At 44.6% G+C, this 27,152-nt stretch overlaps 1 protein-coding gene across 4 annotated transcripts; it reads left to right on the top strand.

The window, feature by feature from the left end:
* The first annotated feature begins 580 nt into the window (after nucleotides 1–580).
* On the top strand, nucleotides 581–25,574 carry kcnq2b (potassium voltage-gated channel, KQT-like subfamily, member 2b). Of its 4 annotated transcripts, none has more exons than XM_084929714.1 (19): nucleotides 581–1,248; nucleotides 1,803–1,953; nucleotides 2,149–2,239; nucleotides 3,617–3,743; nucleotides 6,154–6,329; nucleotides 10,790–10,915; nucleotides 12,283–12,393; nucleotides 12,472–12,567; nucleotides 12,675–12,769; nucleotides 12,851–12,919; nucleotides 13,473–13,502; nucleotides 14,233–14,312; nucleotides 14,644–14,901; nucleotides 20,637–20,684; nucleotides 21,067–21,175; nucleotides 22,854–22,985; nucleotides 23,056–23,176; nucleotides 23,266–23,441; nucleotides 24,175–25,574. In XM_084929714.1, the coding sequence occupies exons 1-19, from the start codon at nucleotides 1,116–1,118 to the stop codon at nucleotides 24,806–24,808; spliced, it is 2,763 nt and encodes a 920-aa protein (XP_084785840.1). In that variant the 5' UTR covers nucleotides 581–1,115; the 3' UTR covers nucleotides 24,809–25,574. The 4 variants fall into 4 exon arrangements, with proteins under 4 accessions (XP_084785840.1, XP_084785838.1, XP_084785839.1 ...); XM_084929713.1 differs by having other exon boundaries at nucleotides 582–1,248; nucleotides 14,689–14,901; XM_084929712.1 differs by having other exon boundaries at nucleotides 12,283–12,567; nucleotides 14,689–14,901.
* The last annotated feature ends 1,578 nt before the right edge of the window (nucleotides 25,575–27,152 follow it).

Below are 27,152 nucleotides of genomic sequence, written 5' to 3' on the forward strand. Positions count from 1 at the left end.
TTATTAGAATTTTATTGAATTTTATTTTATTTATTTATTTTTTCATTAATTTTTGCAGGTGTGTTTTTGCTGCCTGTCTTTAATTGAGTAATTTCTGTAACTGTGAGACACCTGCTGCCGCCTATCTTGGCCAGGTCTCCCTAGAAAAAGAGGTTTTTAATCTCAATGGGATCTTCCTGGTTAAATAAAGGTTAATAAATAAATAAATAAATACCCTTTCTACCTCCTCTTCATCGATGTAGAGGGCGGACATCGCTTTCAGCTATTTATTAATAAGTGACTTTTATGTATATGTATATATTGTGCTATTCTTAGTTAGTGTATTGTCTGTCTTGTTAATGTTTGTTTATAATGGAGCACTGTAACAAAAAATAATTTCCCCCAGGGATCAATAAAGTATTCTGATTCTGAAGCAGGAAAATGGCTTCAGTTTACTGAGGATAGAGAAGGGTTCTTCATTCCCACTGTCACCAGGCTCTGCTGACGCTGCAGGGTCTGTCGTCATCACCAACCTGATTGGTTCTTTGGTTAATGATGTTGCCGCCACAATCTCCATCCGCCCACACCTCGTGCTGCCATGGTGACCGCCGTCGACATCACGTTACCGTGGAGACGGTGATAAGCGATCACGCCTTTTTTTCTTTTTCTTTTTTTTTTGCAGCTGATCGATGTTGTAACTTTATGCAGCGTTGTTCCAACTGCTGGTTTAACGTGGGTTGCGGTCAAAGTCAACTTTAGATCAAGCACAGAGGACTGAGACGAGGCTATAGTGGAGGTCAGGTATTCTTTACTCAGCTCCCTTTTAATCACATACAATACCACAGTACCACCTACTGGTGGGAGGTAGTAATAGCTGCTGCTTATTGCAATATACCACAATCGAAGTGATCAATGTTTCTGACGCGGTGACGTCATTCTGTTTCCTTCCTCGTGCGGGAAGTCAAAAACCTGCTGATCAGCCAATCTGCAGTTCGTCTGTGCTGCATCCTCCGCTTCCTCCTCTCCGTTTCTCCTCCTCCTCGGCCCCGATGCTCCCGCCGGCCCTGCCCGGCCTCGATGCTCGGTCCGCGGGCTGGCTGTAGCTCGGGTGAATCGGTGCACATCGTCGGTCCGTCATGGTGCAGAAATCTCGCAACGGCGGGGTGTTCCCCGGAGCGCAGGCCGACCAGAAGAAGCTGAAGGTCGGCTTCGTGGGTTTGGAGGCCGGAGGGACGGACTCCAGTAGGGACGGTGCTCTGCTCATAGCGGGTGAGCAGCTGTGTGTGTTATCTTTAATAACCATAGCAGCTGATTTCACTTAAACGTATACAGGACATGTCACGTGGTCACTCTGTCACTAAAACCTGCAAACCTTTCTCTTGAAGGTTAGGACCAATCAGCTTCATGGTGCAGGTGTTTACTGAGAGGAGGCTTGAATGTGATTGGCTGATGCACCGGAGCAGCTTTGCATGATTCACAGCTCAGAATAATCCTTCTGTATCTTGCTCTGGACACCTCAGATCATTCTCAGTCTGAAACAGGCTGTTTTAGCTCCTCCCCCTTTAAGAGCTTTTCTGTAATTATATTATTAATTAGTAAATAATAACTGGATTGTTTTTCCTTGTTCGTTACTGTTCTTACTGTGACCACATGCTGGGATTAATAATTAAGTATTTCTGATTCTGCTGTCCTCTGATTGGCTGCCCCTCACAGACAGAGGGTTTCACAGTAGATTTACTCCCACATCACTCCCATACTGCCCCCCAGTCCTCAGCAGCACATATAAGCGTCCGTGTGCCTGTCTGACATGTTTCTGTGTCCAGGTGGAGACGAGGGGCCTCGGCGGCAGCGCAGCAGCGTCTCCGGGGGGAAGAAACCTCCCAAACGAAACGCCCTCTACAGACGCCTGCAGAACTTCCTGTACAACGTCTTGGAGAGACCCCGAGGATGGGCCTTTATCTACCACGCCTATGTGTACGTACCTGTCCGCACACCTGCGTGCGCGCACCAATGTAACGAGCAGGAGAAAAGTGGGATTTGGCAGGTGGGGACAGCTGGGCGGTCCTTAATATTCACGCCCTCTCTTCCCCACAGCCGTCTCTCAGAGTGAGGTCACCTCACTAATGTTTATTTTCCCTGAAACGCAGATCTTTCCTGTTCTGTGTTCAGGTTCCTGCTGGTGTTCTCCTGCCTGGTTCTGTCTGTGTTCTCCACCATCAGAGAGTACGAGAAGAGCTCAGAGGACGCGCTCTACATCCTGGTAACCACGCAAACATCGTGCTCGACCATCGCCAGTGTGCTTACATTTATGTCCACATATGTCCATGTGAATATTTTAGATCAACCAACTTTCAGGCCTTTTTCTCAAACACTGAAACTCGAGGCAACGTTTGAACATGAATATTTCCAAAGACAAAAGCCTGAAATTTCCACTCGGAATGAAACTGAACCAGGATCTTTGGAACAGACAGGAAATGTCAGAGTGATGCTAATTATAATATATAATTATAATTATAATATGAAGAAAGTCGAGCCCTCGAGTAAAGTCTCATATTTGAGCACATGATAATAAAACTTCATGTAGCATCAGACTGTGCTGTGTGCTAAATATGTAATACTTTAAACTGAAATATTAGACTCAACAAAGTAGGCTGGTAGAGTCAGTCTACATATTTAACACAGTTAAACTCCAGAATTTGGTTTCATTTGGACGATCTAATAATATATTTTTGTTTTTGTGGTACAACAAAGTCATATTTACTCATACACAGCATGAAACCTGAATGAAAATGTCATTTTCTCCACTTTATGACCAACAAGTTCTTGATGAAAATCATTCTACACACTTTGTTTTTAGTATTGTGAAATATTTATATAAAAATCACAAATGTTACTAGTTGTCTTTTGCCCCCCCCCCGAGTCCTCAGCAGCACATATATAAAGTTTTTGTCATATTTGAACTGCAGATAGTTTGAATGTGTCGGTCCCAGATTAGAGATCCAGGCAGGGAAAGGGTCACACTTCCATCTTTTTTAAGACCGTCATGTTCAAACACTGATGCAGATTTCACTGTTAAAAAAACGTCTGAGAGAGACATCTTTCAAAAAAATACAGCTTAAAAACTTGTGAAGATATAAGAAGCGAAAAACCCCCCAAAACAATATGTTTTCAAATTTTGTACCATAATCTTTTATGCAAATCACAGAAAGCAGAGCGGAAGGCTTAGCTCAGTGGTGTCCAACTCGAGGCCTCAGGGGCCGGTGTTGCAGGTTTAGACATGTCAGCTGATTTAATGACCTCCTCAACATGTCCTGAAGTTCTCCAGAGGCCTGGTAATGAACTCATCATGTGATTCAGGTGTGCTGACCCAGGGTGAGATCTAGAACCTGCAGGACACCGGCCCTCGAGGCCTGGAGTTGGACACCCTTGCTTAGCTAGTGTCAAAGGTTTGGCTCAGCGTGGAGCTGATCGCACACAACTGATGGTGCTTGAAGCGGAGATGAAACAAATATAAAGTAAAGTTAGTGACGGTTCTGTTCAGCTGCAGTGTTTCATTCTTCACATAAAGCTGGATATATTCTTCTGAGCACATACGTGCTGCTCTGATCGTTAACAGCGTGTTGTTGTGGTGTAACAGGAGGTGGTGACCATCGTGGTGTTCGGGGTGGAGTACATGGTGAGGATCTGGGCTGCCGGGTGTTGCTGTCGGTACAGAGGGTGGCGAGGTCGACTGAAATTCGCCAGGAAGCCCTTCTGCGTCATTGGTGGGTCAGAGCTGAGTGTGTTTGTTGGTCACGTCTGCTTCATTATCTCTGAGCTTCATCCACAAATGTCCCCGAGGACCTTCTGAAGGTCTTTACTTCCTCTGGTCTGTAGAAGGTTTGTAGAGTTTAAAAGTCACGCCAAAGTCGATCCCACCGCTTGTTTGCTGTGTAGCCTCTGCTACTCTGTTCCTCTTCTTCACCCTCAACAAGAGACAGTTCAGTTGGTGGTGAGAAGGACCTGTGGAGGCGGAGGCTGTGGTTTCACTTCACTCCCTTCAGCTCAGCATCTCCAACTGTGTTTAGGGTGGAGCTGGACCATCCAGCCTTACTGCTGATGAACTCATGAGCTGCTGATGAAATCAGCTGCTCTGCAGCATTCAGGCGTGTTAACACAGGAGGAAAGACATCAAAGTGATCTTAGAGAAGCAACTGTTGCCCATCAGTCTCAGAAGGCTTTTAACAGTATTGCTAAACAAACTCCATCGTTGTCCATCGATGTACAGAGAAAGAGATTATCCACAGGTGAAAAACATTAGAGACAGGAGGGGACCTCAAGGTCAGACCGTACAACAAACCCCAGAGCTCTGCCTCACAGCTAAGGCCTCTGCGGGCAGGGACAGCACTGCACAGCACACTTTTATACAGCACATTTAAACACAACAGATGTTCACCAGTACACAATGCAACACAAATGATGTAGGAGTTATCATAGGGTTGGGGTAACTGGTCATTCGCCCATAGGTGTGAATGTGAGTGTGAATGGTTGTCTGTGTGTTAGCCCTGCCCTGAGTTATAGTTTAAGTTAGTCTGAAGCTGAAACAGCTGATGAGAGGAAGTATGTTTGCAGTTGGGAAGACGGAGATGATTCCAGAGTTTCGGGGCTGGGAATTCACGGTTGCTTGTATGAGTCAAGCAGTCAGTTTGGAATTATTAGACGGTGCTGATCAACAGAACTAAGCTGGAAGCAGTAGTTTAAGACTGAGCTAAACATGCATGTGCCAGGAGTCCAGCTGCTGCAGTCGTGTTACAGATGTTTTTTATACAACATGTAGATATGCAGGGACAGTGGGAAATGTCACGGCTTGTCAGTGAGTGGGATAAATCACTAAAACAAATGCTTTCATTGAGTTTGAGGACTTTTTGTGAGAGCCAGGTTTTAACATCAGCTCAACAGCAGGTTAGAGAGCAGGAGGCGGGTTGAAGAGGGAAGGAAATCTGGGTGTTGTCTTCATAACAGATTCTTCGTGGGAGTGAACGCTGGTGCGACTAGCTGCTGCTGGCATGTTGGTGAGCCTTGTATTACCTGTTGTTAATGTTTGTTAACTCCCACCCATAACCTGTGTGTTCTCACTGGTCCGAAGCCCTCCTGTGGTTCATCTTCAGCAGCTTTGTGGATTAACGTGTTGTTTTGGGGGTCTGTGCTCATCTGGACTACCCTGCTTTTCCTACATAGTCCACTGGCCACAGTCGCCCTCTCCGACTCTCTGCCGGTGTTCCGTTGCTGTCTGGATGTCATTGGTCTGTGTGGGTTCTCTCCGGGTACTCCGACTTCCTCCCAGTCCAAACACACACAGTTAGTGGGGTTACATTAGTCTACATTGCCCATAGGTGTGAATGTAAATGGCTGTCTGTGTTAGCCCTGCCTCTCGCCACATGGTAGCCTGGATAGGATCCAGTCAACAACATGTCTTGTAGTTCTCCAGAGGCCTGCTAATGAACTAATCCTGGGTGACACAGAGTGATAGCTAACACCCGGAGGACACCTGGAGTTCCCCACCCTGCTGTACAGCAGCTTATCTCCCCACCTCTGACCACATGTGAATATCTTTAATGTTAATTTAACTCCATTTGTCATCTCATTTTGCAACATCAGGGGCATTAATTTGAACACTCTTTTGAGTCGTACTGACTGCCTCCCGAGCATAAATCCTCTGTCCTTCCCTGATTAAACGCTCATTCAGTGATGGACTTGATGACATTTTAGACGCCTTGGCTCCTTCTGTGTTGCACCATGGTTTATTTCAGTCAGCTTAAAGCTAAAGGTTGTCGCCTGGAACATAAAATCTATAAAAGATTTCGACTCGTCCTCCACAAACAAATCAAACCCTATCAAATTGGTATTTATGTCTGTTGTTGTTTTATTCTTCTTTGTAAGGTGACGTTGAGTGTTTTGAAAGGTGCATAAAAGAAAATGTATTATCATCATTATTATTAAAAGTGGTAAGTAACATGATGATTTCAAAGACAGACCCAAGCTGCAGCGTCTGTAATGAAAACAGAAAACCCCGTGGGTTTGTGCCAGTGGGGCAATGTTAGAAGAATAACTACCAGTGCTAATGGAAAGGACCAGTTCATGATGGTACAATTAGAAAAGCCATCTCTGACCTACCTGTAACCTGTCTGTCTGCAGACATCATGGTGCTCATAGCATCCATATCAGTCCTGGCTGCAGGGACTCAGGGAAACGTCTTCGCCACGTCGGCCATCAGGTCGCTGCGGTTCCTTCAGATTCTCCGAATGATCCGTATGGATCGCCGAGGAGGAACCTGGAAGCTGCTGGGATCGGTGGTCTACGCTCACAGCAAGGTAAAACTCGTATGTGTGAGTGACGCCAGCTGACGTGGCGCTGACTTGTCGGTGGTTACAGATCAGCTAATGCTCACTGTGATGAAACACTGAGAATCTGGAACAGGACACGAAAGTTTAAAAACTGACTGAAATCAAAGAATCAGAATATTTACAGATCTAAGATTGGTCCACTATTTGAAGTATTTATGACTTTATTGGATGTTGAAAGTGAAGGTTGAATAGAAAGGGAGGAGATGGCACGCAGCAAAGGGCCACGGCTCTGCAGTTGTGTGGTCGCCTGCTCACCCACTGAGCTCAGCTGGCACCCAGACTGATGGATGTCAAAGGTCAAAGCTTGTGCTTAACCCCACATCTGAGAACTTACTATACCAGGTCTACAGTATTAGAGAAACCACAACACTGAGCTGCAGTATTGGTTTATTACTTTCATCTGTATTGATTGGAGTTATTGATTAGATCAATGTTTCACATATGCCTCAAAATAGAAAAGAGTATAAATAAAATTTAGAGTCAGTCTATTTTTGTTGGTTACCTGTTTACTAGGGGTGCAACGATACTCGTATCGATATTGAACCGTTCGATACAGTGCTTTCGGTTCGGTACGCATATGTATCGAACAATACAAAATTTTTAATTTATTTTATCAACTTTCCTTCTGTCGATGCTGTCTGTGTTGAGCGCTCAGTGGATCTGCGTTCGACTACTCCGCCTAGGCTGCACTGTCGAGCGCAGAGCCACTGAGCGCAGGGCAAGCTAGCAAGACAGCAAGACATCATCCTAGTGCAAAGACAAGTGGAAGCAGACAAAAACAACAAGCACGCATGCTACAAACTTTACCCGAGTCATTTAGACAGCCGTTAGCACAGGATTCTCCTTATGGGGACCTGATATGTTTAATATGCTGCTGAGAATATAGCCCAGAAGAAGCGTATAGTATAGCTTTTATTTTGAAAGAGACATTTCTCTGTAATAAACTCTCTTTTCCAAAGATGAGTGATTTCTCCATCAGATAGATTTATTTTTTTATTACTTTGTTGTTTCAGCAACATTCAATTTAAAAACTGTACTTTTGAGTTAAAATATATATTTATAATTTTAATAAATGACAAATTAAAAAAGCATGAACATTTTTTTTGTATCAAAAAAATATCGAACCGTGACACCAAAGTATCGAACCGAACCGTGAATTTTGTGTTTCGTTGCGCCCCCTACTGTTTACCTGTCAGAGTATCCTGGAAGATGACCAGATCTCAGGAAAGTTTGGTCTACAGCAGGTGTGTCGAACTCCAGGCCTCGAGGGCCGGTGTCCTGCAGGTTTTAGATCTCACCCTGGGTCAACACACCTGAATCACATGATTAGTTCATTACCAGGCCTCTGGAGAACTTCAGGACATGTTGAGGAGGTCATTTAGCCATTTAAATCAGCTGTGTTGTATCAAGGTTACATCTAAAACTTGCAGGACACTGGCCCTCGAGGCCTGGAGTTCGACACCTGTGGTCTACAGTGTTAGGAAGCAGGCTCAGAGTGATCGTTGGACCTTGGACTTGATCGTAGGGGTTTGACCATCCAGTCTTTTGGATTTGGTTTGTAGACATGTGGGGACGCAGGACAGTGGGGCTGCTGTTATGAGCCATTTGGTGTATAGCGAAAGTGCGAGCTGTGACTGAGAGAACTGACAAAGGACTTAAGAACGCATGAAGACGTTCAGCAATGTGTGGATCCGAATGCGTGATTGTGCGGACCAGAACCTGTGTGGAATGGAACCTGCTGAAGATGCTGAATTATCTAAGTTCTGCAAAGGAATCTGACTTTGTATGCGTGTTCATCAAAGGATGAACGTATGGCCAGTGCTCACTTGTCTGCTGCTCTGAACTCGGATCACCTCGTGCAAACTCACTGCCACACCCCCAATTCCTTTTGGAGTGGTCCTCGACACGGAGCGGACCAGCCCAGTGTTTCCGGGTGGAAGGCCCCACTGTCAGCCTTCAAAAGAAGCACGCCAGTGGAAAGCACCGGGGATCGTCTGGCTCTGAAGCAGGAGGATTTCTTTGTGGATGGAGGTGGCAGTGAGGCGCGGTCGCTGCTCCAGGCTGAACTTTGTGTGCAGCTGTGCACAGCTGGTTTGAGACTCCTTTCGTTGAGTGATTGGAAAAAGCGGAGTGGACTTTTCTTCCTGTGCTGTTTGTCACTGCAGTGGACTGGTGAGCGATAAAACGTGGACCAAACATGAGCCATGAGCTACACTTAGGTTAAAGGATGAGTATTTTCAGTGTGTGAATACGTTTGAGTTTTATGAGAGAAACCGTGGTTTGTTTCATGCTGAGGGTGGTAAGCTCTGTTACATGTTTACATCCTTTGTGAGGTTTGCTGTACCTGACTGCTACCCCCAAACCTTCATTATATAAACTGACAAATAGAAAAATGACACCTCGGATGGGACTCATTCATTAATTATAAACCCATTAAATAAAGAAAGAAAAAACTTTATTTGAAACAACCCAACAGAAACACAAAACGGCTCCCAGTGCTGGGTCACCCTTGGAAATGGAGACGGTATCAGCAAATGAAACTCTCCTCCCATAATTCACTGCGGGGTATGGATCTGAGTGAGCTCGGTGCTCCTTTAAACTTGTCCAACTCTCCTCCTGGAAAATCGATTAAAGAACACAGGAAGTGAATCTGTTCACGTCATCAAATATTGCTGATCAGGATATTCTGGAACGGCCTAAAAAGCTGTGGAGAACCAACACGACTAGGAGGAAGAGCTAAAAACGAGCACTGGACACAAAAAACAGTTTTTCAAATGGAACAAATGAACACAAATCTCACAGAAAACAACTTGTCAAACGAGTGAAGTTTAAAGGACCAGTACACTCAAATAACCACAAAACTCATACCTGATGTCATCCAACCGATAAAGGAGGATCCTTCTCTCTGTCCCGGCACCTGGACATGCAGGGTTGCAAACCTATTCAGACGACATATTTGGAGAGAAACATCTAGGAGTGGCTGGCCAACCCAGGTTGTAACCAGCTAACTGTCCGAGGTGAAACGAGGAGTAGAATGGGGGGAAGAGGCCTATCAAAGTGCCTTTTCCAACATTTGGAAAAGCTGATGTTTCTCTGTATCTATGAAGCGCCTTGAGGCGACTTTTGTTGTGATTTGGCGCTATATAAATAAAATTGAATTGAATTGAATTGAATGAGTCTGATCCTCTTCAGTACCTAGAGAGGGGGGAAGACTTCTTGGGCCTCAACCCACTCACTGACAAGGGGCTTATGGCTACTCTTTGTAATGTTCTACATGGAACTTCAAGGGATCCCATAAAATCCAAACCTGGAAGAATGCGTTCCTATCAGGAGACTATGAGGATGAGCTGGCTGAGAGAGTGCGGAGCACAGTCCAAAAAGAGGCTGAGAGCATCAGAGACTTTGCCTACATGTATCAATCACTCTGCAAACGCTGGAAGCCAACTATAAGTGAAGGTGATGTTGTTAAAAACATTGACCCTCAACTAGCCAGTCAACTAAGGAGCATCTGGGTTAGTTACATCTGGGGATGAAGTTGTCCACCTCAGACGCAGCAACTGGAGAAGGACCAACACAATCAACTGCAATATGTACGGAGAAAAGGTTTGTGGAAAACAATCCAGAAACCTTCTTCCAGTGAAACCTCTGCACTGCCAACCAGCAGAGCCCAGCTACCTCCAGCCCATCATGTCCTGCCTCCACCCTGATTTAACGTCGACTGTGCTGTTAACATGTACGGACATTTTCACTGTATTTATTATAATGGAACCAACATTCCTACCTCTGGTCTCTCCCTGTGTGCACTGCCACCGATCATCACGCTGCTCCTTTATATGGCGTATATAACTTGTACAGATCTGTGCAGGAACATCGTTAAGTCTCTTTTTTGGTTTCTCTGAAGGAATTTCAATGTAAAAATCTACAGGCTGCTAACACAGAGATTCCAAACTGTCTTTTATTGTTCTTGTAACAGGACAATAAAGATCTATTTTATTCTATTCAAGTTGGTGCTGCAGAGGTCACCATGCACCAGCTTCATGTCCATGGTGCAGAGCTCATAAACGCAGGGCTCACCCTTCAAATTCATCAAGTCCACAAACTTTTAGAAATTCAGGGTGCACTCTCTGACCGGCACCTCCAAACCTCGATGTCATAAACTGTCAGGTCATGTAGTCGAAACTTTTTTCTTACTTTTAGACTAGTTCACAGGTGTAGTCGTGTTTTTCTCTTAACGGACGAGGAAATTAGTCTTAAGGGAATATCCTTAACTTTCAGTGTGTCATAGATTCTGAACCTCGAGCTGTGGAGGAGCTTAAAGTAGCTGCTGTGCTACTAGAAGCCAGTTGAGGCGTTTCAGCACATGAGCAGGATGCCTCCCGGGCTCTCCTCCGTCCTGACTTTACCCTCTAGTCTCTCGCCCACTGCAGGAGCTGATCACAGCCTGGTATATCGGCTTCTTGTGTCTCATTCTGGCAAGTTTCCTCGTTTACCTGGCAGAAAAAGAAGATAATGAACAGTTTGAGACATATGCTGACGCCCTCTGGTGGGGACTGGTAAGATGAACGCACATACACACCCACACCTCACCTGAGATCAGGTGAGGTGCTGTTTGCCTGTGATTAGTTATCTGAGCTGCAAAGCAGCAGGTATAAACAGCATCACTTGCTGATGGCATGAGGTTGGCTTTACTGAGCTGTAAAATCTCGGGATTGATGTTGTCACAGCATCACCTTGATCACAAATTACGCCACCGTCGAACTCAAACACAGCATAAAATTCAATGAAATAGTAAGACGGGTGAAATAGAGACATAAATGATCTACAGCAGCGGGTGTTATCGTTAACTGTTTCCCTGGATCTTTCCCGTGTTGTAGTTGTGTGTCTTATTTTGAAATAAATATTTATGCATTACCATAGCAACCGGAGAGCATTAAGGGGCAGAGAGGAGGATGTTACTCTCAGTGTTGTTGGTGCATTTCAGGAGGACGCTGCTAATAAAGTTACACAATTACACAGTGAATTCACGTTTATTGTTACAAAATCCCACCGCTTTTGTCTCGGTTGTATTATTTTATTTTGTTGTATTTATCCGCCACACCTTAAAGGCCGGTCCGTGAAAATATTGTCTGACATTAAACCGTCCGTGGAGCAAAAAAGGTCGGGGACCGCTGTACTACAACATACCTCGCTGACTGACCCATGTTTTGAGCACGTCACACATACTTTTAAGAACATTTGAACTTCCTCCAACTTAAATTGGCCTCTGCTGCTTCAACATGGCCGTGCACCTCACTCAGGTGCACCAGCAGAACCAATGCAGTACAAAAGTTCCTACATGAGAATTCCCGCAATAAATGACCGAATGACATATAAAATATGCGTAGTAGGGATGCACCGATACCACTTTTTTGGAAACGAGTACGAGTACGAGTACTTGCATTTCAGTACTCGCCGATACCGATACCGAGTACTTAATAAAAACATGATTTAAATTAACAGGTAACAGCTTTAGTCCTATAATTTAACAAAAAACAAACAAACAAGGGACTAGTTTGGAATTAAGAACATTTATTTAAAATGACTCGGCGCCTGTGATTAACCCCTTACATGCCGCTCAAACATAGACAGGTCTCAGACCGTGGTATCGGTCCTCAGTATCGGGGGACTTTTAACGAGTACGAGTACTTTAGAAAATGTGGTATCGAGGCCGATACCGGTATCGGTGCATCCCTAATGCGTAGTGCAAAACAAAATACATGAACTAAAAGCATGGCGGTAAAAAACAGGTTCACCTAATCAGTACAGACAGGACATCCAGCACAGGTGTGGTACAGGTGTGTACACCTGAGCTGAAACAACTGGTGTTTCCTCCTGAAACACCAGTTGATGGGACGATGTAGTCGGTTTGTTTGTGTCTCAGATCACCTTGACAACCATCGGTTATGGAGACAAGTTCCCCATCACCTGGAATGGACGTCTGCTGGCTGCAACCTTCACTCTGATTGGAGTTTCATTCTTTGCTCTGCCGGCTGTGAGTCAGTTTTTTATCTACCTGGGTTTACCTGAGACACCTGTTCGTGCCAGCTCACCTGTCTGTGTTTCTCTTCAGGGGATTCTGGGTTCTGGCTTTGCTCTGAAGGTTCAGGAGCAGCACAGACAGAAACACTTTGAGAAGAGACGAAATCCCGCAGCAGGACTCATACAGGTGAGCCCATGCTCTGACATCACACTGACTTTGTGCGGTGAGAATCTACGCTGGCACCCTCACGTGAGACCTTTTAGGAGTCAGCTGCTTCCTTCCTGTGTCGACAGGCGGCCTGGAGGGTTTACGCCACAAATCTTAGCCGAACCGATCTGACATCTACCTGGGATTATTACGAGAGGACAGTGTCTGTCCCCATGTATAGGTAAGACTGCACCTGTGCACCTGCAGCCAATCACTCCTCAGGGATTCTGAAACTGTGTGATTGTGAAATTTGTGTCTGCAGGTTGATCCCTCCTCTCAATCAGTTGGACTTACTAAGGAACCTCAAGAACAAATCCGGACTCTCATTCAGGTCTGAAAGTTTCCACACAACGACTGCACCATAACTGCACCAGTGAGCCAAAAACCCTCCTCGAACTAACCTGAGACAACATTTCAGGAGCTAAAATGCTAACAGACACTTTGCATTTAATAGTTATTATTAATCTCTGTCTCTCTTCCACAGCATGTCTTTATCCTGTCTTCCTTCTCTCACCCCAACCAATCACAGCAGATGGCCCCGCCCCTCCCTGAGCCTGGTTCTGCCGGAGGTTTCTTCCTGTTAAAAGGGAGTTTTTCCTTCCCACTGTCGCCAAAGTGCTGCTCATAGGGGGTCATATAATTGTAGAGTCTTGACCTTACGATACAAAGCGCTTTGAGGCGACTGGTGCTGTGATTTGGAGCTAAATAAATAAAACTAAATTGAATTGAATTTAGAACATCCAAAACCAAAGGGTGATGTCATGCTGACCATGTCACTGTTTGGCTCATTGGTGTTTAACTGAAGAACAATAATAATCTTTAATAATCTGATGAATAATCGTCTTTAAAGTCAGTGATTAATGGCAATCTTTATCTCCCTGCAGGAAGGATGTTCAGCCTGAACCTTCTCCCAGGTCCGTGTTCTCTTCTCCAAGGACTCACATCAGATTTCCCAACATCTTATTCAACCATCGCTTTAGAAACGTTCAGCTGTCACATAAAGCCTTTTAGATCCATGTTGCCTTACATCCTTCTATTTGAATATTTCCTTTGGTGAAGTTCAAGAGGTGAACCCTCTGTTGTCTAAGTCATCAGCAGCAATCACCCTAAATTTGTTTGTTTTAAATGGTTCCTCTGAGTCTCTGCAATCAGGGAACAAAGAAATATTTCCAGGTTTAACACCTGTGTGTCTGTGTAGGTTTTCAGCCATCAGGTCATGGTACTATGAGGAGCTTGGAAAGAAAGCACCTGGACTTCTTACATGTTTGTGATGACCTCTCACCTCTGATCCAAGAGGTGTCTTGGTTGAGGTTCGTTGACCCATTATTAATCACGTTCCTCATCTCATGAGCCAAGGAGTGAAAAAAGGTGTCGGTCGTTATCACCAGAGGTTTCGGGTGAAACCACTGTAAGACCAAACCTGATGGGGTGAGGTCTCACAGCTGATTAAGACTGTTGAATGAGACGTGAAATGTCTTCCAGTCTTTTTCTTTCCAAGCTCCTTAGTTTTTATCACCTATGAAGACTAAAGTGTATCTGTTTGGTTAGTTATGTAATTATATGACCATAACCCAAAGGGATTTAAGAGCTGGTCATTTTCCAGATGTGACTAAAATCTCCTGGTCTTTCTCCTCCCTCCCACAGTCAGAAGGTGAGTCTAAAGGAGAGGGTCTTCTCGTCTCCTCGGAGTTCAGGAACCAAAGGCAAAGGTTCTCCTCAGCACGGTGGGTGTTGATATTTTTTAACGTTCATGTTTTGGTCTGGGAGTAATCCTGATACTGATGTCATCTGCGCGCTAAAGGAGTCTTTAAACATAGAGTCAGACAACACGCCATCCACTGATCGTTGGTGGTGGTGGTGGTGGTGGTGGGGGGGGTCGGCCTATTTCATAGGATGGGTTGAACCCCAGGACCCTCAGGCTGTGAGGCAACATAGGTAACCACTGCACCCCTGTGAGCTGGTGGTTACTGGTTTGTGCACATCAAGGACTGGCAGTCATATCCAGGAGGAGCCATTTAAGCAAAGAACGTTACTTGTAATCAGGACCTGAAGTAGCACTCTGTCTTCCTTCCTTCTTACTGGTTCCTCCCGTTCGCCCAGGAGTTGCACCTGGAATGGGTCCTGCTCCTGGCATTGGTCCTGGAGTACCTGGAGGTCCTGGGGGAGTCCAGGCCTTGCGGCGGTCCCCCAGCATAGAGCCCAATTTGGAAGAGAGTCCCAGCAAGGTTCCAAAGAGCTGGAGCTTTGGAGAACGCAGCAGAACTAGGCAGGCCTTCAGGATCCGGGGAGCAGCATCCCGTCAGAACTCTGAAGGTAAGACCGGCCAAGCCGAGCAGTGTCGATACCAGTCGCCCAAAAAGCTGCACTAAAATCACATGTTCAGAAAAATCAGCAGCTTGTCCTGTTTGCATACCAGGACACTCTGTAAGATGTGGTCTGTCTTTACTTAAGCATTAGTCACTAAACTGCTGTTATTTTGAGATTAAATGTTTGGTTTAGAAGACTTCATCATCATCGTGTTTGTCAGCCTGGAACCGAATCCACCCGAAGGAATCAGCGAATCAGGGTTCACCTGCATGGCAGGACAGTTTTTATTGGACTCAAACTGATCCAGAGTCTGCTGCTGTCTCACCTCCATCAGCAAACTTTCTTTCATCTGTCCGGTCAGAGTTCGATCATCAGATTAAAATCAAAGGTGAAATTAGGAATCTGAGCTCCAGTGATGACGACTCAGGGTGAACAAACTCTTCTGGACCGGACCGATCCGATATACAGCATCGGTATCGATCCGATCCTGACCTAAATTACTGGATCGGATATCGGGGAGAAACCCGCTGCCCCCATGCCGCGAGCATTCGCCGGCACGGAGTGCGGATCCAGTTTAGTCCGACTCCATTAAAGACATTAGATGTGGAAGTAGTGCATTTTAGTTTTGTGAAAAATGTTTGTGGTTACATTACCATTCAGTTTGAGGGTTACAACAGAAAATTATTATTTTAACAAATGACTGATAATTATTTTTATCCTGTGACTTTACTGTATAAAACCCTCCAACGTTTCAGGAGAAGTTAGTCGTTATAAGTGTCTGTGAACTAAAAATCTGGAATGTGGGATACTGTTTGTGTGTGATGTGGAGAGCCCAGCGTGTGCTCCCGACGCAGGGACGACACATGGCCAAACAGTTTCATGGTTCAGAAAAAAAACTATGAAAAATATGTGTTTATATATATGTAAATGACACAAAATGTAGCCTCAGGTTAAATGTGATAGAAACAGCTCACACTGACATCCATCCTGATCAAAGGTCATGAAGGTCATGAAGTGTTTGCATTTATTTGCACTGTTTTCTACTCTGGATGTCTGTTTATGTTCAGCTTTAAGTATAAAAGGCTCCACTTTTTTAGTTGTTGAATATAAAGATTATTTTGTGCTGATTTTGCACTTTTTTCAGAACAAAGACCTTTTTGAAATCTGCATAAAATTGCATTTTAAATTATTTTAGAATTTTACTTTAAATACTTAGATTTAAAGTTCTGCTAAATATGTAAATACAAAGATCAGTATTGCTGAACTGTGAAATGTTTGGGGTGGTGTATTTTTTGCATACAGTGTAACAGAATAGCTTGTTTTGTTTTTTAAAATGTGAGTATGAACAGCGAGACATTAAAAAAAATCATATCGGTATCGGCAGATCCAAATTTATGATATCGGTATCGGACATAAAAAAGTACCATGGCGCCATCATGTGTGGGCTCACAACACTACAATGGTACAGGTGAAAATATGCAAGGCTTCACAGTGGATGTGAGCGTGGCCAGAGCCGTTTCCACACTGCTGTGGGACGAACATTTGTGTCAAATAAAGAATTTCTTCTACAAAAATGGAAGAGGAACCCAGCTCTTTGTTTTCATTAGACATCACCTGAGGTCACTGTGACACATGCAGGACAAATGAGTGAGGGGAAAAACAAAGAACGAGGGAAGAGGAGAAGGTCGTGAGAGGAAACTGGAGGTGTGACTGATCCACGCTCATCATCTGAGCATCAGTGGAGTCTTGGTGTGTGAATGATTCTGACTGGTTTAACTGGTTCTGGCTACAGTTTCAATGGTTTTTATATCAGCATTTAGAGCAGACTCTTAAACCTTGCCCACAGTGGATGCATTTGTAGCTGACAGTCGGATAATCCTCTGGTGGACTTCCCCCTTCTTCTGTGTCAGTCAGTGGTTCCTCTCTGTCCTCAAAGCTGAGATCAGTTTAACCTCCTAGGACCTGGCGTCCACATATGTGGACATCACATTTTGGGTCGTCTAGACCAAAATACTAAATGTTGCTCTACAAGTGCCTGATATCCACTTACGAGGACATTATACTGCCACTGCTCGATCGAAATTTGAAACGAATGTTCTCTTCTGTCAATCTCATGTTTCTCAGAAACAAAAATCCGGTAAAAAAAAAAATCACGTAATTCTTTGTTTTTACATTCATCAGGTCCCAATCAGCCCAAATAGCAAAGAGAAATTAAAAATGCTGCCATGAAAGAGTTTGGGTCTTAGGCGGTTAACAAAAGGACCCGCCCACCTCGAAGTCATTTCACGTGTCATTGTTTACCTGAATGCTTTTGATATTTATGTTCTCTGTTGGCTGTGCAGCCTCTTCCTGTGTGGACGCCCCTTTAATGAGCAGTTAGCTATTGGATGCTTCAGGAACTGTAATCTGAGACGTGATATCAGACTTCTAGCATTCAAGTTCACGGCGTTCATGTAAAGTTCACGTAAACCCTCTGTTTCCAGCGTTATAGAAAAGCTCGTGGGATCCCTCTGGTTCTGCTCTTCAAATAAACTTCCCTCTGCTTCTAATATTTACACATTCAAATTTTATTTATCACATACACAATCATACTCAGTACGACATGCAGTGAAATGCTTGTTGCTGTGCAATGCCCGACCATAAAAAACTAAACATAAAACTAAACTAGCCAGAAATTTGCATAATATACACATTTAAAATGTAAAAATTTACAGTAAAATTGAAGGTAAAAAATTATAAATAAAAACAAATAGAATGTGCAGATAAACAAATTTAAGAAGTTATAAAACTGTGCAAATAAACCGTGTGGGAATAAACAGTTGCTGATGTATAGGAATGAGAGAGAGTCCAGTCCTACACCTGGTTGAGGGACCAGATACCTGAGGGAAGAAGCTCCTCCTCATTCGCTCTGTTTTGGCCTTAAGGGAGCCGAAGCGCTTCCCATAGTCCATTGTTGGGTCCATTTACCATACCACCTTTATAAAGCAATTTGAAATAAAAAAAAAAATGTCTTAAAGTCAGAAAGAGAAGAGGCCTGCCTAACGTGCGAGGGCAGATCATTCCACAATTTTGGAGCAGCTACAGCACAACCACGGCCACCTTTAAATTTATACTTAGTCTTTGGTACCTTAACGAGCTGCTGATTGGCAGACCTAGGGGAGCGGGCAGGTGTATATGGCTGTAGTAGTTTGGGGGAGGGGGGACAGTCAGGCCATTAAGAGATTTATAAAGGATCCTGAAATGCACAGGTTGCCAGTGGAGTTAATTAAAAATGTGCTCAGATTTTTATGTGCCAGTTAAACGTCGCACTGCAGGGTTAGGATTAGGCGCAACCTGCAGACGCCTGATGGACGCATCACTAACCCCACAATAAAGTGCGTTACAGTAATCCAGCCTCGATGTATCAAAGGCATGGATTACTGTCTCAAAAAGCTTCCTTGATGAAATAGGGTCTATTTTAGATGAAGTGCCTCACATTAAAAAAAGCTAGATCTTACAACCTGACTGTCAAGTTTAAGCTCTGCATCCATTTCAGATCACAGCGTTCCTCATCTTCCAGTCACACTGAGCTAGGCTAGCACATTCTGTGTGTGCTAAGCTAGGCCAGCACATTCTGTGTGTGCTAAGCTAGGCCAGCACATTCTGTGTGTGCAAAGCTAGGCTAGCACATTCTGTGTGTGCTAAGCTAGACTAACACATTCTATGTGTGCTAAGCTAGGCTAACACATACTGTGTGCTAAGCTAGGCTAACATAGGTCGTGTCCAAATTCATGGGCTGCATCCTCCTGAGGCCGCATTTGTAGACCGATTACGTCACAGCGACGCGCCGAAGGCTGCCCAAATTCGTAGACTCCTCCAAATGCAGCCGACAAATGCGTCCTCCTTTTCCCCAAATTTGAAGGATGGGTCGGGTGTGTCCTTCGTGGCCTACCATATCCCAGAATTCATAGCGCGGCCCAGCCAAACTCCAGTTTCCAACAATGGCGGCTGCTACTAAGTTTTAAAATTATTCTTACTAATCTTTCTGGGTCACAAAATAAACTTTTAACGTATTTTCAGGCGAGAAAGTAGCTGTGTAAACATCAAATATCTGCTCGGTTTATCAAGATATCGCATATTTGCAAAAGTGCTTTGATGTTTTCGGAGACGTCTGCTACCCACCAGCTCGATAGCTAGTCGGGAGCTTGAGGGTCACTGAAGCCGCAGAGAACAGCACAACTCCCGGCACATCATTTTCAGATCACCGCAGACTTTTGCTACTCGGGTTAAACGTAATATAGAAGTCACTTAGACAACCTAAAAATGTTATTGTTGGGCTTTTTTCAGTGTTTTATTTGTTCGTGAGTCAATCGGTTTGGCTGAGATTAAAGTTATTAGATTAGATTAGATAAAATAAAACTTTATTAATCCCCCTGGTGGGTTCCTCCTTGGTTTTTAATTAAACAGACGTGTGAGACGGTCGAGAATTTACGCCAGTGTCCTGTTACATTTTAGATAGCAAGGAGCAGACGGCTGAGTTTATTAAACTCCACCGAGACAGCGGTGACGCTAATCAGAAGGCTAGACCGTCACATTTCACAGCCGTTTACTTCCGGCCTACCCGACCTTCTGAGGACCCGGCCCACGTAGACCGCGAAGGCTGGGTCCTCAGGAGGATGCAGCCCATGAATTTGGACATGGCCCATGTGTGCTAAGCTAGGCTAACACATTCGATGTGCTAAGCTAGTGTCGCTACCCGATCCGTACCGGAAACCCGATCGGTACCCCGCATGCGCAAATCTTACGTCACGTCCTCTCTTTGCCAACATTGCGACATTCAATATATTTGAATGATACGGTTAGCGCCCAGTTAGCTCCTAGCATTTCTCAACAGCTCTGCCTCCTTTTCGACAACCGGGACGTTTAAACAATGGATAATCCGTATACAAACAAATTCATGCTTGTGTCCTCAACAGAGAGCATTCCCCGATTGAACAACAGCGCCGTAAAATAAGAAGAATGGCGCCTAATTACAGAGTTAATAACACAGACTTTGTAATATGTCACGTGAAGATTCATCAGCCAGATGAAGTGTTTACTAACAATTGACAGTGATAGTGGACATCATCATCACTATTCCAACAATCCTCTCCACACAGACGAGCATAAACACGCTCGACTATCACTAAATCAAATTAAACACACGTTTGTAATGACGCTAATTCAGTTTACAATACGGTTCATTCGCTCGGTCAGCAGGTGGCGGTGTCCTCGTACACTGGGGAGTAAACTGCCATTAAACGAACAGAAGAAGAAGAAAACCCCTGCACATGTGTAGTACGGATCGGGTAGACCCGATTTGTACGGTCCGACTTTGCACATGCGCAGTAAGGATCAAGGAGTCCTGATCTGTCACTATCTTTTTATTTTTTCGTTTTTGTCTACATTATATTGAAATGTTTCATTATTGGAAACATTTTAAGAGATACTTGTTATTCTTAACATCTTAACAGATACTCTGACCTGTAACTATCGTAAAACGCTTCGACCGGAAGTAGACACCTTTCGCGCATGCGGGGTACCGATCGGGTTTCCGGTACAGATCGGGTAGTGACACCTAGGCTAGCACATTCGGTGTGTGCTAAGCTAGGCTAACACTTGCAGGTATAAAATTTGGTAATTGTTTGGTTTTCTGGGTGACTGTGATGATGAGTGTGATCTTCTGTGATGAAGGTGTTTCCTCTCTCCTCTTCCTCCTGTAGTGCTGATAGAGATGCAGGACGAAGAGTTCAGACAGAAGAGCTCCCCAGGTCAGCACACACTCACACACACCAGAATACACAGAGGGAGGCCATCAGGGCAGAGGTAAACAGGGACATGGGGTTTCAGTCTGTGTGCAGAGCTTTGGTTACCATGAGCGTTTCAGCAGGATAAAAGCGAGTCACATTTCCTACTTTGTTTACATGCAGTGGCGTCTTGTTGGGCATTATGACGTGAGGGGCTGTATTGCCACCTGCAGGTCATGTTTGTGACAACATTTTAGTTTTGTTTTAGTTGGTTTTTTTTTTGTTGTCCAGACATCATGTGAACTAGTTTGAGGTCTCTGGTTGTAATGACATGTTGGGTCCCACAGGTTCTGCAGTTCCGTGTGTGTGTGGTCAATTACATCCATTCTGTTTGTTGCCGTTTTAGAGGCCAGCCTTCCTGGAGAAGACATGGCTGATGACAACAAGAGCTGCCACTGTGAGTTTGTCCCTCAGGACCTGACCCCAGCGTTAAAGGTTACCATTAGAGCCATCTGGTATGAACAGTTTCCTGCAAATATTCGTTTTTCTGCCACCATTCATCGCTTTGCTCACCCTTTATTTGCTGTTTATTCTGCACTGAATCATGTTTTTTATTCACATTACTTTTATTTCTTTTTTTGTATTTTTTTTTTTTTTTCAATTTCTACTCACCCCAGGGTCAAAGGTCCCCATCAGCTGTTGGGTAAGAGCAGTCAGTCTGACCTCAGTTAGCTTCATTGCTTTATGTTGTTTCACTGTGTTCTGTTGTGTTATAAAAGCACCTCTGCTAAGACATTACAATTATTATTGTTATTATCATTTCTCATGTGTTTTTTGTTGGTGTATTCAGGCATATCAGTTATCTGAAGTTTCAGGTCTTGCCTCAGCAGCTCTCCAGCAGTCCAGCTGTCTGGTTCTGGAATCTGGATCAGAACTAAATTCTGAGACATGCAGCAGCTCCAGTAGAAATAAAACCTCCTCAAAGAGAACCAGCTTCCCCAGGACGTACGCTGAATGTCCAGAAGTGTTGGCTGTCCTTAGTTTGCTGTATGCTGTATGCTACCCCCCTCAGCTCACTTCAGAGCAGAGACTAAGAAACAGCATGTAAACAAACAAGCTGTGGGCTAGCTTCCATGTTTGTTTTGATCCTGGAGCATGTGGGAATGGAGGGGCCCTACCTCCGGGACTTCCATGACCCACCGTCTACAAGGCACACTACACCCGCTATAACCTCACCTCCTAAAACCCCCAGAATAAAACCAACATTGTAGTAAGATATAGAAATATCATGGAGCAGCACGGTGGTTAGCACTGTTGCCTCACAGCAAGAAGGTCCTGACTTCAATTCCACCATCAGGCTGGGGTCTTTCTGTGTGGAGTTTGCATGTTCTTCCCGTGTTTGTGTGGGTTCTCCCACAGTCCAAAGACATGCAGTTAGTGGGGATAGGTTAATTGGAAACTAAATTGCCCATAGGTGTGAATGCAGGAGTGAATGTGAGTGCGAATGGTTGTCTGTCTCTGTGTGTTAGCCCTGCGACAGACTGGCGACCTGTCCAGGGTATCCCCGCCTCTCGCCCTAAGACAGCTGGGATAGGCTCCTGAAAAGGATAAACGGAAGTGAATGGATGGATGGAATATATAAATGTCTACAAAGTGTGATAAAAGGATGAACACAATGTGGCCTACCCTAACGTTACTGTTCTATCCCAGGTATCGCTGACGTTTTTAAAGATAACCCTTCAAAGTTCTGGTTGACTCGACTGTCAGAGAACGAAACAGTCTTTGCCTGCTCTTTGTAGATTTGATCTGGTCTTCATCTTGGTCCAAGCTCAAACCGTTACTTTTAACATGTTTCTCCATTGTGGTGACCCTGAGCCCAGAGCTTATCAGCAGGACTGTGAGCCACAATTTTCAGGACTGAAGCAGAGATATGGACCATTCCTTATCTCCATTCCACAGACTGTAGATGGATGTGGTCAAGACTTGATTGACCTCATTAGCAATCCAGGCACTCATGCCAAAGCATGCCGGTAAACAGCGTGCAACTCAAACTAGCCACCAGGACTTGGATAAAGAAACCACACAGCACCCTGTACAGAAAAGCCCCAGAATATCTTCTAAGTATTCAGATTCGGTTTTTTGATTTCAGAGTCTATGTGGTGTGACTGCTGGCTGTCTTGTTTCCTCTCTTAGCATCATGCGCTTCATGGTATCCAAGAGGAAGTTTAAGGAAAGTCTTCGTCCCTACGATGTCATGGATGTGATTGAACAGTATTCAGCCGGACACCTGGACATGCTCGCCCGTATCAAGAACCTCCAGTCTAGGTAAAACTGCGTGAGGTAAGACTTTATGAGGTTTTGAATGGCTTGACTCACTCTGTCTCCTGACTGGCAGGGTGGATCAGATCGTTGGCAGAGGAACACCAATTGCAGATAAGGATCGTCCCAAAGCAGCCAGTGAGGAGCTACCTGAAGACCCGAGCATGATGGGACGCCTGGGGAAGGTGGAGAAGCAGGTAACCAACAGACTATAAAGAGTACACCTGGTGGCTTTTCTGCTATGGTTTCAGACATGAGTCTGTTTTGCTGGTGTTTTCTCACTTAGGTCCTGTCCATGGAGAGAAAGCTCGACTTTTTGGTTAATATCTATATCCAGCGAATGGGAATCCCTCAGGCTGAGACCGACGCCTACTTTGGATCCAAGGAGCCAGACCCAGCACCACCCTATCACAGTCCAGTGGATCAGCTGGAGAAGAGCCAATCCATCGCCAAGATCATGCAGTCAGTGTCTTTTTATTCGTTCATCATGTTATTAATGTAAATGAAAATACAAGTAAAGGGTAGCGTCATCAAAGTCACAGTAGTGATGAGAAAAATATAATAAATATTTCCCAATTTTAATCTAACTTGAACCTGACCTAAAGGCCCGACCATCCAATTCAATTAAATTCAATTTATTTATACAGCGCCAAATCATAACAACAGTCGCCTCAAGGTGCTTTATATTGTACAGTAGATCCTACAATAATACATACAGAGAAAACCCAACAATCATATGACCCCCTATGAGCAAGCACTTTGGCGACAGTGGGAAGGAAAAACTCCCTTTTAACAGGAAGAAACCTCCAGCAGAACCAGGCTCAGGGAGGGGCGGGGCCATCTGCTGTGATTGGTTGGGGAGAGAGAAGGAAGACAGGATAAAGACATGCTGTGGAAGAGAGACAGAGATTAATAACAGATATGATTCAGTGCAGAGAGGTCTGTTAGCACATAGTGAGTGAAGAAGAAACACCCAGTGCATCATGGGAATCCCCGGCAGCCTATTGCAGCATAACTAAGGGAGGATCCAGGGTCACCTGGTCCAGCCCTAACTATATGCTTTAGGAAAAAGGAATCTGTTATCTTCCACTTGACCTCAGATCTGGCTGTTCATAAACAACTTCCTTTTGATAATCTCAGAACTTCCTGTTGATAAAATGGCGGTTACTTACTAATGTGTTTACATCTTGCACAGAGGGTTGCCAGGTGAACATGTGGAGAAGGCTCGGGTTGTGACAAAGATGGTTCGCTCCAGCAGTTCCACCGGACACAGGAACTACAATGCCCCCACATGTCCTCCCTCCACCTCCTGGCAGCCCATCAGCTCCCAGCTCCACCAGCAGGCTCCGCCCCCTCCTCATCGTAGCCAGGGTAATACTCCAAGTCCGGTGGGGGATGGGTCACTGGTTCGACTGCCCCCTCCTCCATCTGGGGAGAGACACAGTGGGAACAGATCGAACCGTCACAGCACCGGAGACCGAGGGGGGGCAGAGAAACAGGAGAGGGCAGGAGAGGGGTCCAATGGGATGGGAGGAGGAGGCGAGGAGGGGAAGCCTGACAGTGACACCTCTATCTCCATTCCATCGGTGGACCACGAGGAGCTGGAGCGTTCTTTCAGTGGCTTCTCCATCTCCCAGTCCAGAGACAACCTGGACTTCCTCAACAATGGATTCTACTCTTCCAACAACCTGGGAGATCGCCATGGTGGGGGAGGAGCTGCCTGCTGCACCGCCGTCCGGTCCTACATCGCTGAGGGGGAGTCAGACTCCGACTCAGAGCTCTGTGCCCCGTCGCCGCACTCGGACCGGGCCTGGACTGGAACCAAATGAAGCTGCGAGAAATCCAGAGTCACAACCAGCAGAACATTTAAAGTATTCATCAAAATGTGAATAAAAAGTAAACATAAAGATTTAAACCACCAGCTGGAGGCTCACAGCAAAGGATTATTATGTACAGAGCTCAGCGGCCGCACCCATGATGGTACGATTTACGTGACAGATTCTGCACGGCAAACATCTGTCCACACTGTCACCAACTGGCACACTGCTGGGACACGCTTTCACCTGATTGGTTGCTTGTTTCTATGTATAAAATAATGCTATCACATAATCTCTGCTCACCAATACATTTGTTAATCGTTTAAACAAAGAAAAGTTGGAAAGATGGACCAGACTGCTGTTTGTTTATCTACTTCCTGTCCAAAATTTAGGAAGTAGATCCGGAGCTGCCGGGTTTTAACTTTCAGGTGAACCACGAGCTTTCAGGTAACTTTGGCTATGTATGGGATCTGTATCTTATTCTGCTTTCTAGAGGCTGCAGCAGTATCAATGAACTCTGTTTATATGTTTTTTAATATTCTGGTTATTTAACTAAATGTGACTCTGCACGGTCACTGGAGCATCTTCTTACTGTGACACTATCAGCTTGCATCTGCTCATCTACTACATGTAATCTTTAGCAGGTTATTGTTTTTTCCCCAGGTGTTTGTGGAAGACTGTATGGACGATTTGATAGTTACTAACAGCCTGAGGTCAGTGCTAACACACATGCTTATGTATTTTGAAAGATAATAAATAAGACATAATCTTCCAGTAACTCCATGCTTCATAGACCTGCTGCAAAGTTACTGCTGCTGTGATTTCAGAGTAGACATCAGGGGAAGGTTACTTTTAGTGCTTGTTGCCAATCGGGCTCTCTAAATATGGTAAGCATTGCTGAAAACTTAAATTTTAGCGTTTTTCAGCTTATGAAAAACAAAAACCAAAATCATACAACCTGAAAAGGTCATCAGCCAGAATATTTTCAGTTCCCTTTTTATGTCGAATGTCTAGAGTGTATTCCTGCGTCAGCAGAGCCTGTCACATGAGGCCCTGGTTGTGGTTGAATATACGTGAAAGGAAAACGATCAGTGTGCACAACGATAGGCAAAATACTGGACTGCAGGTAAACTTGGAGGTGCTGAAGAGCCAACAACAAACCCATAGTTTCCTTTTCAATAGTGGAATAATTGGGCTGATTTTTGTTAAACTTGCAGGAGAAATAGCAAACGGGGTGGTCCAAACCCTGCACATCTTCCAGCAACAGCACTGCTCCAGCCCCAACTTCCAATTTGAAAGGTCAGGTCAACTCAGGTGCAGCGAGCATGGGGTGTGGCAAAGGAGGGATTTAGCACTTTCAAAAGCACCCTGACACTCATCTGACCAAACAAAATCAATCTTTGGACAGTAGATTAGAATCAGAAAGACTTTATTTTTTATATTATTATTCCCAAGGGGCAATTAAGACTAGTTAATGATTAATGGTTGGACTATGGAGGAGAAATTTCTGCAGATTTGCTGTAATAACCAACCATTCCCAGAAACCTATGCAGCTCACGCATTGTTTTAGTTGTGGAGTAATCTTTAATCGCAACAAAGTTGGACTTCATGGGCCGTACCTGACCATGTCAAATGATCTTGCCGAGTTTCCGGATAAACCACCAGGTCATCCAAATAGGCACTGCAGTTGGAGAGGCCACTCAGAACTTTATCAGCCTCTGAAAGGTAACATGAGCATTACTGATATCAAATGCTATGAGAGTATAAAAAGTCATCTGATGATGGCTTAAATGTTGGAAGCATGTTCAGTTAAGGAGACTTGCCAGTAACCTTTAAGGTTTTCCAATTTGGTTACAGCTCCAGGGGCTCTGATCTGTTTCAGCAGATATTCAGTTTCCTGTTTTGTTAGTGAGTGCTTTACAGGCAGTGTTGGAGAGTAACTGAGTACATGTACCGGTGTTACGTATTTAAAATACAAAATATGAGTAACTGTATTCTGTTACAGTTACCGTTTAAAACGGTAGTATTCAGAATGCTTTGCTGAAATAAATGGATTAGACGGCGGTATTTTCCTGTTTCATATGTTCGGCTATGCCCTCTCTATTTTTAGTTTCCACACCGGTGGAAACCCAAACAAAACACGCATTAAGAGGCTCTAATGTCTGTGTCTCAATCACGCGGCCCATGTCACCTCTACTTGCGGCCCGCATAATGACGTGAAGAAATATTGTTTAAAATGATTATTCAAAAACTCATTTAATATGAAGGCAATAGGCAGAGTGTTACAGGCATAACCCTAAAGCATGTAGCCTCATGAGCAGTGTAGCCCAGCTGTAAGTAAGCTATTAAGACTCGA

The sequence above is a fragment of the Perissodus microlepis genome, chromosome 5, assembly GCF_051167445.1.
Source record: "Perissodus microlepis isolate ML-2025 ecotype Zambia chromosome 5, ASM5116744v1, whole genome shotgun sequence".
NCBI lineage: Eukaryota > Metazoa > Chordata > Actinopteri > Cichliformes > Cichlidae > Perissodus > Perissodus microlepis.